Genomic DNA, 14,413 nt, shown 5'->3' with positions numbered 1-14,413 from the left:
GGAAAAATCGTGTCTTCGTTCTTTGTTCTTTTGATTACGTTTAAGTACCGGTCACGATGGGACTCGGCAGACCTGCGAGAAACCCACTTCTCAAAACCTCGCTTGTTTTCGGCCCCTTCCTTCTTCATCTCTTCACCCGCCCCCTGCACGCCCTTCTTCTTTCCAACGGCAAAGAACTTACCGCAAAATACTTCCCGCGGCACTTAAAACCTGGAAGGATAGAATAGGATGGGATACTCGCCGAGGTATTTTCACGTGTTGTATACATGTGTGCGTCGGTTTCTTCGTTTTTTATTTTCAAAAAGATCGAGGAACTTTGGATACAAACAAAGTCAATCTTTTCAATCTCTTTATCGTTCTGATCGTGTAATCTGAAATTTATTTGAGTCTTTAAAATCTCCGTAGGCGCTATATTGAATTTATTAAAATTGAAGTAGTATAGTACACTGGTATTGTTACACGTTTCCGTCTGTTTTTAATTTCAATAATGGTATTGTATTATAATTTCATCGCACTACATGGAATGCGTACTAAAATGTTTATACACTTGTCCGTGCGTTGGTTCCATTTACTTCGTTTGCGAATGGAAATTAAAAATTAACTTATATCCAACTTGTCTTATACCTAACTTATAATCTATATTATGCGATAAATTTTTTCGATAATTTGATTCGTCGTTTCAATCCGATGGAAAGCCACGAACTGTCAGTTCTGCGCAATTCGAAGATTAGACTAGTTCGGGTCTTTACGAATCACGCAGTCCTGAACGCCTTTCACATTCTGCTTCGTCTGCGACTGGTTCCCGCGGGTAAATCCGGGAAGGGCTCGCATCAAGGGTGCCCATCTTTCGAGCACTCGATTAGCTTATCGTGGGTGCGGTTTGTGGATAACGAAATAGCTGAGCCTCGTCCGAATGCTCAGGGAAAGCGTCAAACGCCCGGGGGGTGAGGTCTGAACCTCCGGGAACGAGGCATATCTCTTATATATATATATATATATACATATATACATATATATATACCTGTTCCCTAATATATATCCTCGCGCAAGAAACAAAAGGAAGAAATAAGCCGGAGAATGAGGATAAAAAGGAATGAGACTAAAAGAAAAGGGAAAAAAATCCGACGGTGCAGGTCAGGATGATGCCCGACTACCTCCTTAGGAACCGATTGTCTTCTTCTTCTGCTTTAACTAATACTCGCTGCGAAGAGTGGTAATACAGACGCCGATGCCGATGCTTCATGGTGTTTCAGCCTCAACCTCATCGCCGGCTGCCGGGGCAGCAGTTTATACACTCGGTGGAGTTTTGCCTTCGCGTTTGTTCCTCGAGGCTTAAAGTTAGGCGTGCGGTGGGCCTGGAATGCTCTTAAACTCCTTGTGATCCTTCCAGTTCGGGATAACCTCTCCCTTGTGTCTCTATCCGTTTGTCATTTCCTGAAGATCGTTCATCAAGCCACCTCCTCCACGTCTTCCAGTCTCCCTGAAATAATGGTTCGATTTTCCTTGGTGCAGTCATGGAAATTCCGTCAAGCGGATAAGGAACTTTGGCCAAGAATCGACAGTTTTAGCCAATTTGGTTGCGAGATTTTTTCTTTCCAGCAGTCGATGCGATATTGTAATTCGTTGATTATTATCGATATCGGGGCACAGGTGGAAAATTAAATATTTAACGGTATTAACTTGGTAGAGGAAAAATTGTTTCAATAAATTTGTATACCTAAAATAGTCTTCTATTTGAATAAAATGAGGCAACGTAGAGTGAAGTAGAACAAGTCTATTAGGCTTCGAACAAAGCATCGGTATCTAAAGCTTCTTGTCATAATAACTTGTTTAATACTCGATGCAGTACGTTGATCTCGTAATAAAGTTAATCGGAAGTATGAATTTTTGGCCAACCAACCTCCCTAATCTTTGAGCAAACATTGCGAGACGAAAAAGAAAACGAATTAGCGTAACAAACAATTAATCCTTAAAAATTGTGTTTAAACAAAAAAGAACCAGATTGAAATATGCTTTCTCTTTGCATACTTATATTTCTTTGCAATAGCTATCGAGAATGTTTCATTTTTCTTGAATGTATCTTGTCTTTTTCGGTAACGTTAAAACCAGTTTAACCATATAGTGCACGATGCAGCGACGTGGAGAAATAGTACATTGTCTAACAAGGAGGCAAACTCGGTCTTTTCGGGCCGAGCGTAAGTTTGCAATATCAGTCGTAGGTGAAGTCGAAGACGAATATTGAAAATACGCGAGGCGAAAATACCGTTGCCTTCTTGTTACGCACGATTCTTGATACAACAAGAGTATGTTGCGCGTTTTTTCACGAAGCACGAAATTGAGGTTAGGGTCGCGTAACGTCAGATCTGTCCGCGACAGCGCATGCGCGCAGTGCAGAAAGGACCACTTTTACCTCTGAGTACTTAAAAGCGGTCTTTTCCGCATGCGCATTTGCAGACTCACTCTACCATCGTAAAAACGAGTTCTTTGTGTACGGAAAAAACGTGTAAGTGGTATCAAGAATTTTACTCCAAGTCAAATTGGTAGAAAAAGAGGAGAAAAGAAAAAAATAAATAAAAAAAAGATGGAAATAAAATTTGTGCCGGATAATTCGAACTCTGCAACATTCTTGGAAAGTTTTTTAGTTTTTTTTTTTTGTTTTTTCTTTTTTTTCCGTTTCTTTTTCTATGTATCCCTGGGAATTGGTAAAAATACTGGAAATAAAAATCCATCGTTAAGTACCGTGAAAACAGAACCGCTGTTAAATTTCCATTCAAATTGTATTAAGATAACCGAATTTCACAAATCTTGTCTCTACTTTAAATAATCCAACAGTTATACAATCATACACATTATTTTCACACACATGTAGATGGTGCGCGTAAGATGTAAGCAAGTTCGCTCAACTAGCGGAATCGTATTACTCGCGATACTCAAACTTGAGCTACGGGCTCAACATCTGTGCAACATTACGTGCGGATAGGTATAATATTATTGATATGAGAAATAAGATGGAGAATATTGAAAGAGAAAAAACGAAAAAAGAAAGAAACGAAATCGCGTTGCCTCTCTTGTTGTACAATGGTAATAAAATACGTATAATCGTAACGGGATTCGGTAAGAATTTGTAATAACACGTAATGTAAAGAAGCATATCGAACGACCGTTGGAAGTCTTTGAAACTGTTTGGAACGATCGCGGTTATAATAAATATTCGCCCCGCTTATGTGCTTTAGGCAGGCATTCACCATCAAACCGATATACGTAATACATATATACATATATATATACAGTGTGTTGTACAGGTACGATATTATAGGTATAATATATACGCGTGTTGCGCGCGTGTCTGATCGTTACGAGTGTTTATAGATGGTTTTTTTTTTTTTTCTTCTTCTTCTTCTTATTTCTTCAACTCCTACTTCTTTTAATATCAAAAGCTCCCGACTCTGTTTCCGATTCACTTAATAAATTCTCGACAATTAATGTAATACTATCACACAGACTAAACCGCTCCCAATTATCTGTATGTCGCGTGTCGTATATTATACGGCGAAGGACAGCGGCGGAAATAAATTGAGCGAAAAGTGCGTCGTCAAAAGATTTTGTGTTTTTAACACAATTTAAACTACTGAAATACTGCCTCCTTAATTATCATCATCTGCATCGTTTATAGGAGGGAGAAAAAAATTATCCCCTTTCTTTTTTGCTCCGTAATTATGATCTGCAATTGTACGGATTGATCGTTTGATCTTGGAGCAAAAAAGAAAAATGACAGACAGAGAGAGAGAGAGAGAGAGTGCAGAAAGAAAAGTGAAAATTTCAATATATGAGCGAAGTTTTCAAACCGTACAATTTTCACATATTCAAAATTACCTGATGCACTCGAGCCGACGGAGTCGTCGGTATCTTTCGTTAATCTTTCGACGAGGTGAGCGATGCGTTTTTTCAGTTTCGTCACGTCCTTTATCGGCTCCAATTCACCGACCGTTCGCAACATTTCGTTGTCAGATTTTCTCATTTTTGAACGCAAGGCGCTGGAAACCGCTGCGTCGGCGATTTCTTCCCAATCCTGCGAAATTTTTCGGCCTCGTTATATAAATTTTTTATTCCTTCTCCCCGGCTTGAGCGGACGATTTTTCTTCAAACTTCGTTGGCAATTAGTTATCCACGTTATAGATCGTTGGTCGTAAAAGATGAAACGAAAAATGAAGGACTGCAGAGTTTGAGTACATACATACATACATATATATATATATACATATATCTGATTATAAACGTATATAAACGACTCCGTGGATGCGTGGATTCGCAATTTGGCGGGATAGTTTGTTTAATGGTATTTCGAAAGTATACACTTCTTACAAGTTCCAGTTTACGACGAAACGTTAGGCATGTGTGTATAACTTTTTGAACGCTTTAGCATAAAGGTGCGTGTAAACGAAAAATGATTTCGTAGAGCCGATCTTTGTATAACAGTGTTTGGTCTATTAAATGGGTAGTTTACGACTTCTTAGAGAATATCGTTGGCTTTTTTTCAAGTGGGCAAAAAATTACGATACTACAATAATCAAAACGCCCGTTTAGATAAATAAATTTATCCAGCCGCTTAACGTAGCCCAGATATACCTACGTAAGTATGTTAAGTATATACCTGCCGATGATGAAGAGATAAAAGAAAAAAAAAACAGGTAGAGCGAGAAAAATTGAGGAAGGTACGAAACACCTGGCGAACTATTTTCCAAAGATTTGGATAACTCCGGGCGCTTCGAACTTCATCGCGTAGGTACATTCGGATTCTATAATTGCAATATCGTTGTTATTACACGAGGCCAGCTGCGCAGCATGGAATTATCTTTATCATGTCTGTTTGCAAGAAGGATGACGGAAAGAAAAATAATCACGAAACTTGCTTCCCGTGGTTATATCTTTAAACCAACTTTCTTCGGTGAGATAAATAATCAATAAATACTCGGTACCTACTCGCCAGTTGTACGCTGTACAGACTCACACATTATACATTACAGGATATACGTAATGAATTACGCCGGCTCTAAGATCTGCGATTTGCAATTCTTTCTCATTTTTTCTTTTTTTATGCCAGCGAACACTGGGTTTGATTCTACGTTCAGATTTTTGTCTGAATTTACACTGAGAAAAATTTCATTTGTTACAGTAACTGGAAAAATTGAGTAAAACAGGTATCGTTAAAAAAACTGTTTGAATATTGTTGGAATTAGGAAAAACGAGGTACGCGAAACCATTTTGCTCTATCGTCGATCCTTTTTTGCTAATTGCAACGCAAAATCAGTTTGTGAGGTTTACTCTACTTTTTTAGTTAAGCGAGGCTTTAACGTCAATTTATCGTTGCACGAGCGTTAAATTTTCGCAACGGTTGCAAGAAAATATAGCAACAGTGATCGTAATGAGAAGGAAAAATTAATTTTCATTTTGTACCTAGAAGTATATTTTTCGATTCCGCTAAAAAATGAAAATAGTTAAGGACCGAGCGCTAACCGGAACTAAAAATTTCTCGCAGTGTACGGAATCTTTCGTGATTCATTTCTCGCGCTAACCAAACGTCCAATTTTCTTTCTCCTCTTGAATAAACAATATTTGTACGATTATTGAAGGATCGCGAGGGTCTCAAGGAGAGGATGCGAGGTACCTTAAGGCGAAGAAAATATATCGGAAGGAGGGAAGAGCAGGGTAAAGCTAGAGAGAGAGAGAGAGAGAGAGAGAGAGAGAGAGAGAGAGAGGGAAAAGGCGGCTGCACTAGAATTAGATCCTACGAGATTAAATCGGAGGAGCAATTTGCATCGAACGGTGTCGGCTTCTTCAAACGAATCTACAACTTGAATGATTCCAAAGATAAGAATTACGCCTCCGTACTTATTCTACGCTGTGCCGATGATAACGCCTTTATCGCTCACCGGCTTGAAACAATTTTTAATAACACCGCGGTTCACGAGCAGTCATTCAAAGATCACTGATTTTTATAACCAATTATTAAATCGCGTGTACAAGCTATTCGTGTTTGAAAATTTTATTTCAAATGGCAAGGGATGAAGTTCTGGCGAATTATCAATAAATGTTCGCTCTTAAATAACAAATGTATCGAAGCAAACGAAAAGGCTTCTATTCAAATATTTTTAAAAAAGCTTGCATTATTAAAAATTATCCCAACTTCAATCATCCTGAATATTAAATATTTTCCAAGGTACGTCGGAATAATTTCCAAAACCCTGTTATTTCCCAAACGTTATTTTCATTTCAATTATTTCTACTTCGTATAATATGAAATTCAAACGCCTGTAAAACAAGTGAATTTATTTTCTCGTCAATAGTAAGTAACACGCGATCCAAGAGTATGAAAAGTGATTTGACGTTTAAAAATTAGAAACAATCCCGCGCCGAGACTTTTGCCTGTTACCGTGTTTCTGTTACAAGTAAAACGCGTCCAATCGTAATGCGAATAGACGACGATCCGCAGAAGCGTGCAACAGCAGCTGCCGCGGCATTAAACGCGTATTTATCGTTAGTCAAAGAGTGCATCGCGGTCGACTGGCTTGGTGATAAATTCAAGAGTACAACTGCGATCTTTGAGAATGTTTAGGTGGATGCAATAGGTGTGTACGTGTATGCAACAACAGTCGGGATTCGCCAGCGCCTGCCTTGACAAAGGACACGCGAGTTTAATGCACGTAATCTCCAAGTTTATACACGTGTATTTGCCTCTGCGTGTACGATAAAAATAAAGAAAATTTAATGATAAAGCGGTAATTAGACTGTAAATTTTACGTACACATACATACGTACAATATCGCTGTGCAGCTGCGGCGTGAATCCGATCGCTGACTCAACTAACGCGTATTTATCATCGCTTACATTTGTTTGCAATAATAACAGCAAGGAGGAAATCGCTCGCTCCAGATTTTTCTCACTTCGAAATTGTTTCTGAAATGAGAATAAAATTGGGAACGGTATTTCGGTAGATGTCAGCTGTGAATGAAACATATAATAAAAACAACAAAGTTTATCAACGTGTAAAAATCTTCACCGTATATAAATATGTATGTATCAGGTTGTTTCGGATAAAGATTATTTGCGACTTTTCATTTATAATTTCACATTTTTTTCTATCGCTTGGATCAATCGTAATATCAATATATGTCGGGAAAAAAAGCCACGCTTGTAATATCAATTCTCCGGTTGATGTTTGAGAAGTGTAATCGACAACTTTTTCGTTATTAATTCAATCTCATAAAATAGTTATTATTCAATATGAACTTTTGACTTATTGTTAGGGGAATAAGATTCACGGTCGATATATTCTTGTGTTACGGATCGTGATCTTTGGGTTGAATATAAAAGTTGGGAAAAAAATAATTATTGAAATGCTACAACGTTTTTCTTCACAAATTGGAAGAAAATTTTTAAAAAAGTGATAAATCAAATGAGCGCGATTTCGCACATAACTTAGAACGCTCATCTTTTCACAGAATTCTTCTTTGAACCCAAACAAACTTTTTAAGGGGTACCACGGTGTAAAATCGTAAATCATTTTTTTCTGAAACACCCTAATACGCATACAATCACTGAAAACATTCCACAAGAAGAGTCACAACGTACGCGTTACATTTGTGTTCAAATTTGACTTGGGTGATCGTTTTTTATTAAACTATACTTATCTCGCTGAAATAACACTGATTAAACTTTGAATACACACGATAAATTGCTTACGTAAAATCCTGTGTATATTCTTATACACACGCTTTAATAGTTACAATACCCGATTCTACCTTTGAAAAACCCGTGCGTGTCTCGAGAGAATCTTTTGACATTGAATTTTTGAACTATTCACATTTTTCCGTCATTTCGAAACGCAATCTGATTACAATGGGATTGCGAAAGAAACTTTTAAGCACGTACCTACAGTGCCACAGTGAAACGGCGATTTCAATTTATCGCAATCGTTAATGTTATACGGTAGAAATAAATTTTATTACACAGTGAAGTAAAGTCTGTGGTTCACAAATGTTACGCGGACACCTGGATAAGATTTTTTTACCTTGTTCATGCATATTTTTTTCTTTTTCTCCATATTTTCTCTTACTTCTCTTTGCATACTCACCAGCTGGGCATCCTTAAGATCATCCAGAAGCGTAAACATCATATCGAACGTGTCGTCCAATAAAAACGTCAACGATTTTAACGATCTGGTCGATCTTTCCTTAAAGTTGTAAACCATTTTTTTCTCGATATTTCTCAGCTGCGTTGCCAGCAGATCGAGGGCCTCCTGTGTACTTATTAATAATTCATCAGGTGCATATTACCGCGAAGCAAAAAATCCTTATGCTTTCATCAAAACTGTTATTGATTTCACCGCAACCGGTAATAGGTGGAATTTTGATTCTCCGCCATGCAATCACGATGAACAGGATTCGTGTATAACGTGGAACGGGAAGAAGATTTAAAAAAAAAAAAATTAAAATAAAAATAAAAATCACAGCGCTAAATTGCGAATGAGAATTATTAATGCACGCGCATCGCGTATTACAGACAGATAAGATTCGATCGAGGAGGAGGGGGAGGAGACTAGGCTATGCGGTTGGAATTGTCTACGAAACGATGACGAAGAGACGGTGGAGAGAAAATGAAATATTTTCGTTCAACGATAAGATAAACAAATGATCCGTGGAAATAGGCTTCTTCGGAGTTGATTGAACTGAACGAAAAAATCTCGGTAATTATAATCGCAAGTAACACGTGTCTCTTGGTGTCAGTCAGTAAGTCACTGACTTAGCCGTCGATCTCACAATATGCCACCAAAGAAGATGTCACTCGGTTCATAACATATCCCCGAGTAATTTACTGCCGTTCTCATCCGTACGTATAACATATACGATGAGTGCATCGTAAACAGCATCGATTATTACCGACGAGACGTAGATCCGCTCTCTCTCTCTCTCTGTGTCTTCCTCCCCCTTTTCCACGTTCTAATTGCATTATGCGTTCCCAGATGCGTGCTCGTGTGGGTGTTTCGTAGGAACGCATATATATGTTTATATAATATATATATGTGTGCGTGTCAAAAGGTTCGATAACACCGGACTGGCTTCGATGTTAATAACGCGATTGTTGTACAATATAACACGAAACCTGCAAAGAGTTGTAACAAATTACACGCGGATGACGCGTTCGATCCAAAAAGTAAAAGACGCGAATTCTCATTAACGACGTCTCGTTGGCGTGTATTGTGAATTTTAATTTTGAAAATTCGAAAGTAATAGTTGAGATAAAAAAAAAGAAAAAAATAGAAAAAAATAGAAAATGAAAAAATATCCGGGAGATACAATAACGAGAAAAAGAATCATTCAGGCATGCAACAATCAACAACGTCTCGTTTATCGGGACACAATGAAGTTCGCCGTTTAAAGAAAACTTCTCGAAGACTCGAACCGACCGAATCGCTTACATCCAATCTATAAATCAGATTCCTTTTGTACTCTCGACTACGCGTTGTTGTACAGCTGAGGCTAGTTAGACCGGCAATGAAAGCAGGGGCTTATCGCGTGAGTCTCATGTAATTACGCGATTTGTATAGATCTATATTTAAATTGCAGCATTGCCGGCAGAGCCAAGACGACGCTCACTATATTACGCACCTTGATTCTTCTCACTTCCTGCCGGGACGCAAAGTGAACGTCTATGTGAGCATTCAGAATTTGCAGCTGCACTTGGCTCGTTACACAGTTACATTGTTTCCTCGAATAATAACCATTCAAACGGGCTATTAACTGCCTGCCAACCGGTCCCACAGCCAGACTGTCCTCCGATTGAAGACGGTATCTGTTCGACGACGTTCCCGACGCTATAGACACCACGGTTCCCGTGTACAAGTATTGCAATCCTATTGCGTTGTTGTTACGACCGAGAGTCGCCTCCTCGCCGATGAACTCTGTCGGGCAATCATTAACGTCAATGAGAAGAGCTTGCGAGTCGTTGCGGGACGAGTCCGGTGGAAATTCTTCGACGAGATACCGCGAAGCCGGATAGCGGATGAATTTAAATTTGCAAATAACGAAGATATATGCGCACACTGAGAAAATATCATTTCTTACGGTGAATAGAAAAATTGAGTAAAACAGGTGTCGTTAACAAAAACTGTTTGCGCTATCGTCGATCCTTTTTTGCTAATCGCAACGCAAAATCAGTATCTGAGGTTTAGGTACTCTACTTTTTTAGTTAAACAAGGCTTTAACCTCAATTTATCGTTGCACGAGCATTAAATTTTCGCAACAGTGATCGCGATGAAAAAGAATAGCAACGGATACCAGACTTTCCGGTAACGGCTAGAAAACTAATTTTCATTTTCTACCTGGAACTACATTTTTCGATTGTGGTAAAAAATGAAAATAATTGAGGACCGAGCGGTAACCGGAAATGAAAATTTCTCTCAGTGTATATCGGTGAAACTTACCGGGAAACAGTTGACTCAGACTGACGATCGGCTCGTCCGATTTCACGGTTATCGAGAACGAGGAACCGCTCTCAGGAGGACAGAGTTTCGCCACCAGTCTTACGGGCACCTGAGCTTTTCTCTGCAGTACTCTTATCGCCCCAAAACTATTCTCGTACGTTACCGTAACCACGGTTTCCAACGACGCCGGAACGGCTTTGTCGCCCATGTGAATTACCGACTGTGCCAGATGTCGATCACCTTGGAACCGGAGTTTAAAAGCATTCGTTACTCAAGCGTTCGGTCGGGTTTTTGCCTTCTTATATCGTTCGTAACGCAACGTGAAACTCTCGCTCACACAGATTAGCGATCTCGTGATAATCCGCCCTGACGATCAGAGGATCGTGAACTTCGAAGCTGACTTGAACCTGCCGCAACGGTGCGTAAGGTATCAATTCCACCGACACTCGGCACATCGAGTGTTTCTCCGTTTCGACGGCGAGTTCCTCGTTGAACGGACAAGGCTCCAGATGAGGTGATATCCATACGGATATGCCTATCTCCGATTCGGCAGTGGCGTTGGTCAGGGAACTGTCTGCGACAAGCAGGTGTCGTAGGTATGAGAAATGAGAAGGGTAGCCGATTGGAAATGTCTGTTGGTGACGATGAATTCGATGCTGTCTCGACTTGGTGAATTTTTCCAAATAACCACTCACCGTTTAGTGGTAACCTTGCGTATCGCAGATCGAAACGGTTCCACAGATCAGAAAGTTACTTTCACTTTAAAGATTTCTATCAGTTACCTGAAGCCGCTGATTTCTGGAGCATTTTTCTGTACTTTGCAACGTCACTTTCAGCCGTTTCGTAGTTGAAATCTTTTGTGCAGGATACCGGGGGAGCTACGAACAGGGAAGGTTCGGTACCCAGGAAACATCCTTCCAGCGAACCTTCGTCGGAAAGTAAGACTATCACGCCTTCCAGATGCTGCAGGGAGTATCAAAAGTCTCCATTTAATATGTCTTTACGCGTCAAGGTTTTTTTTTCTTTTTTTTTCGTCGCGTACGCGAATAATTACGCAAATGAATTAATTGCGACACATTGTGGCTGCTGGCATGGCAGATGGCCGCATCAATTAGAATAGCAACAGGCTGATACCGACTTGTGTCAGCCTAGTATATATACATATAACCCGACTCGACGTCTGTGCACTTTGTTGTCCTAGTCCGTTTGTCGTTCGTTATCTGTTCTAGGTATAGTTTATCTCGCTTTTCCGTTGTCGTTAATTATGTACGTTTATCGTTGCGGTACTTTTCTACTCATTTTTTTTTTTTTTTATCGCTAGCGTTTTTATTCACCAGCCACTATCACTTTTTATCCGGTATAATTGTCGTCGGTATACCCCGTAAGCTTCTCGTGTTTTGTAATTGTAAAAATTATTCGTCGAACAAAATGAAATCACCTGAAAATTTCCCCTGTTCACTGCTACAGGAGCGAAGGGCAATTGCGCTGTCCATCTCAGCGTCGTGCCTTCGTACACCATCAAAGTGTTAGTTTCGGTGACTGTCATTACCATCAGAACGCCGTCGGGTTCTGGAAAATCAAAGTTTCCGTTTATAAGATTGGGAATTTAGCAGCGCTTTAAGGATCTCTTTCCTCACCTACGACGTAGACGTGGAAACACAGAGCCGCGTAATCGAACCGCTTCGTGTACTTCAGCGAACAATCGTCTTTCAAACAATAAAGACTTCTTTCGCCCAGCACTACTATCGCTAATTCAACGCTGCTCAGAGTTGCGATTTTAACGTCCATCACGGCCTCGCCAAGGTTGTATTTCCAATCGGGGTAAAGACTTTTACCGAGCTCGGATGGTTGCTTCTCTTTGTTCTTGTCGAACTCTGCTATGTGCTGGTACCTGTAGAGGCGTGAAAAAAAAACCCGGGTTTGTGCTTTTAGTAATTAAGGCTTCGACGATCTTTGTTTGCCGAAATGCCGACGGCTCCAAGCCGAAAATCGCGTGGGCCGATCGGTTTAAGTTTGCGAATAACATGCTCGAGGGACAAACCTGTAGCATTCAAAGACCCAGCCAGAGTTGAGGGTTACGAACGCGTCGTTTTTGGCAACGTATATCAAAGGAGTTGGCAACAAATAGTTTGTCAAATTATAACTGAACGTAAACGTTTCCTGCTCGTAGAACAGCAGCGTTCCGTCAAGGCATTGTACACAGAGGAAATCCCTCCCCTGGACACCGCCGAATGGTCCGACCGTCAAAGTAGCTCCAAGACGTTTCAGATTGTGTTCATAGGCAATGTTTAAAACGCACCGATCTTCTGCAACGGTTAAAAATTATGCAACCGACGAATGAGAGACGCGGAGAAATATATATATATAGAGAGAGAGAGAGAGGGAGAGAGAGAGAGAGAGAGAGAGAGAGAGAGACAGAGAGAGGTGGACCGAACGAAGGTGCCGGTTCAATATCAGTGGCGAATAGACGCGGTTATTACCCTCAAAATTTTAACGGATTCTATTCTTTGTTAGCTCAAGGTAAAACACGATGATTTACGAGTGACTCTATGGATTATTCAACAAATGTCAAGTCATGCCATAATAAATATCGTATACGTAGGTATATGTATAAATGTATATGTATATCTACGGCTTTTAAAAGCCCTCGGCTGCGCAGCCGCGCTCAGCTCACGATCAGCTCAGCTCAGCTCAGCTCAGCTCGGAGTGCTTAAATATTGTTGACCCTAAAAGATGTCACGGACGGTGAAAGCGCTGTGTAAACTGCAAGTGAGGCCAAATCCTTTGCCACATTAAACAATCTCCGATGGCTGATTGTTCAGGCTGACTTCTGTACTCGTTCTTCTTCATACATCCTAAATTCTTTTTCTTTCGTTTTCTTTTTTCCAACTTGACGTGCAGTTATTCCCTCAAACTCTACATTTGTCACAGAGTTTTCAATGCCTCTCTCTTGTACGTTTCTACTTTACTTTAAATGTTTGTAATTTCAATTTCAACAAACCCTCATCGGCCGCGTTGCCAATCATCGATACATTGTAGACGATCAAATTTGACGGAGACAGTACCGCCAAGTGTAGATTTTGCGATCCGCTGAAATTATCGAATAATATGAATTTCCAAATGCATGAACCTTTCTTTTCGTAACTAATGTGTATTTTTTATTTTTTTTTTCTTTGCTCAGAAAATAATCACATCGTGCAATATTTTGAATTAATGCTTTTGTTTTCACTCACGATACAAATTTACCGACGTTTAGATCAATGATTGGTTTTTCTAGCGACGATTCGAGAATTAGATCCGTCGGTTTGTATCCAGTCAAAGTTTTTCCCTCTTCAATCCACTTTGACGACGGTTTATAAATTCTGAGGTATCCGTTGTGGCTGCCGACGATAATGACGTTGTGAATGTCAGGTCCGAACAACGGGGTTACCAACAAACTGTGATTGTCGAACGCCTCGTTTTCGCCGCAATGCGTTCTCCACCACTCCCGTGTTTTAAATAGCGACATTTTTTGCAGTTGAACACTCGGTGATCCACGTCACGTTACCGGCTTCTGCACTCTTTTTGTCGGAATAATCCTATCGATATGTCTGCCACAACTTGTACCTGGACACCTCTTACCTGTACACCACAATGCCCTCGTTGTCATAGTTACAGGCGGCAAAACATCCAGTAAGGGATTCCTTTTTGCACGCCACTCGATATTGAGACCGGAGTAGATTTGTCGCTTGTATTTTGTAAAAATGGAAAAAATTCAGCTCTCAACCAATTTTATTTTCGAACTATAAGCCGCATCTGAATTATGGTACAAAGCTTCTTTTTGTTGAAACCACGACGTGTATGAATTGGTCTATTTAGATGATAAACTGCGAAAGCTAGTGCCAAAAATTAATTTGGCTCAGGCTTTTCTCGGTAATTTGATTATGATTGAAT

The 14,413-nt window shown here is 40.0% G+C and overlaps 1 protein-coding gene across 4 annotated transcripts; it reads right to left on the bottom strand.

The window, feature by feature from the left end:
* Positions 1-280: 280 nt before the first annotated feature.
* Positions 281-14,147, bottom strand: LOC124220710 (Bardet-Biedl syndrome 9). Of its 4 annotated transcripts, XM_046630011.2 has the most exons (13): positions 13,714-14,138; positions 13,482-13,570; positions 12,522-12,786; positions 12,118-12,371; positions 11,919-12,049; positions 11,263-11,443; positions 10,818-11,054; positions 10,481-10,720; positions 9,666-9,958; positions 8,132-8,296; positions 6,817-6,954; positions 3,874-4,069; positions 281-1,480 (listed from the first exon to the last, which is right to left on the bottom strand). In XM_046630011.2, the coding sequence occupies exons 1-13, from the start codon at positions 13,986-13,988 to the stop codon at positions 1,449-1,451; spliced, it is 2,496 nt and encodes an 831-aa protein (XP_046485967.1). In that variant the 5' UTR covers positions 13,989-14,138; the 3' UTR covers positions 281-1,448. The 4 variants fall into 4 exon arrangements, with proteins under 4 accessions (XP_046485967.1, XP_046485969.1, XP_046485970.1 ...); XM_046630013.2 differs by lacking the exon at positions 281-1,480 and having other exon boundaries at positions 3,880-4,069; positions 6,803-6,954; positions 13,714-14,145; XM_046630014.2 differs by lacking the exon at positions 281-1,480 and having other exon boundaries at positions 3,880-4,069; positions 6,809-6,954; positions 13,714-14,145.
* Positions 14,148-14,413: the final 266 nt, after the last annotated feature.

Source organism: Neodiprion pinetum, chromosome 5 (genome assembly GCF_021155775.2).
Source record: "Neodiprion pinetum isolate iyNeoPine1 chromosome 5, iyNeoPine1.2, whole genome shotgun sequence".
In the NCBI taxonomy this organism is placed as follows: domain Eukaryota; kingdom Metazoa; phylum Arthropoda; class Insecta; order Hymenoptera; family Diprionidae; genus Neodiprion; species Neodiprion pinetum.
This window is presented reverse-complemented; position numbering and strand designations above follow the sequence as displayed.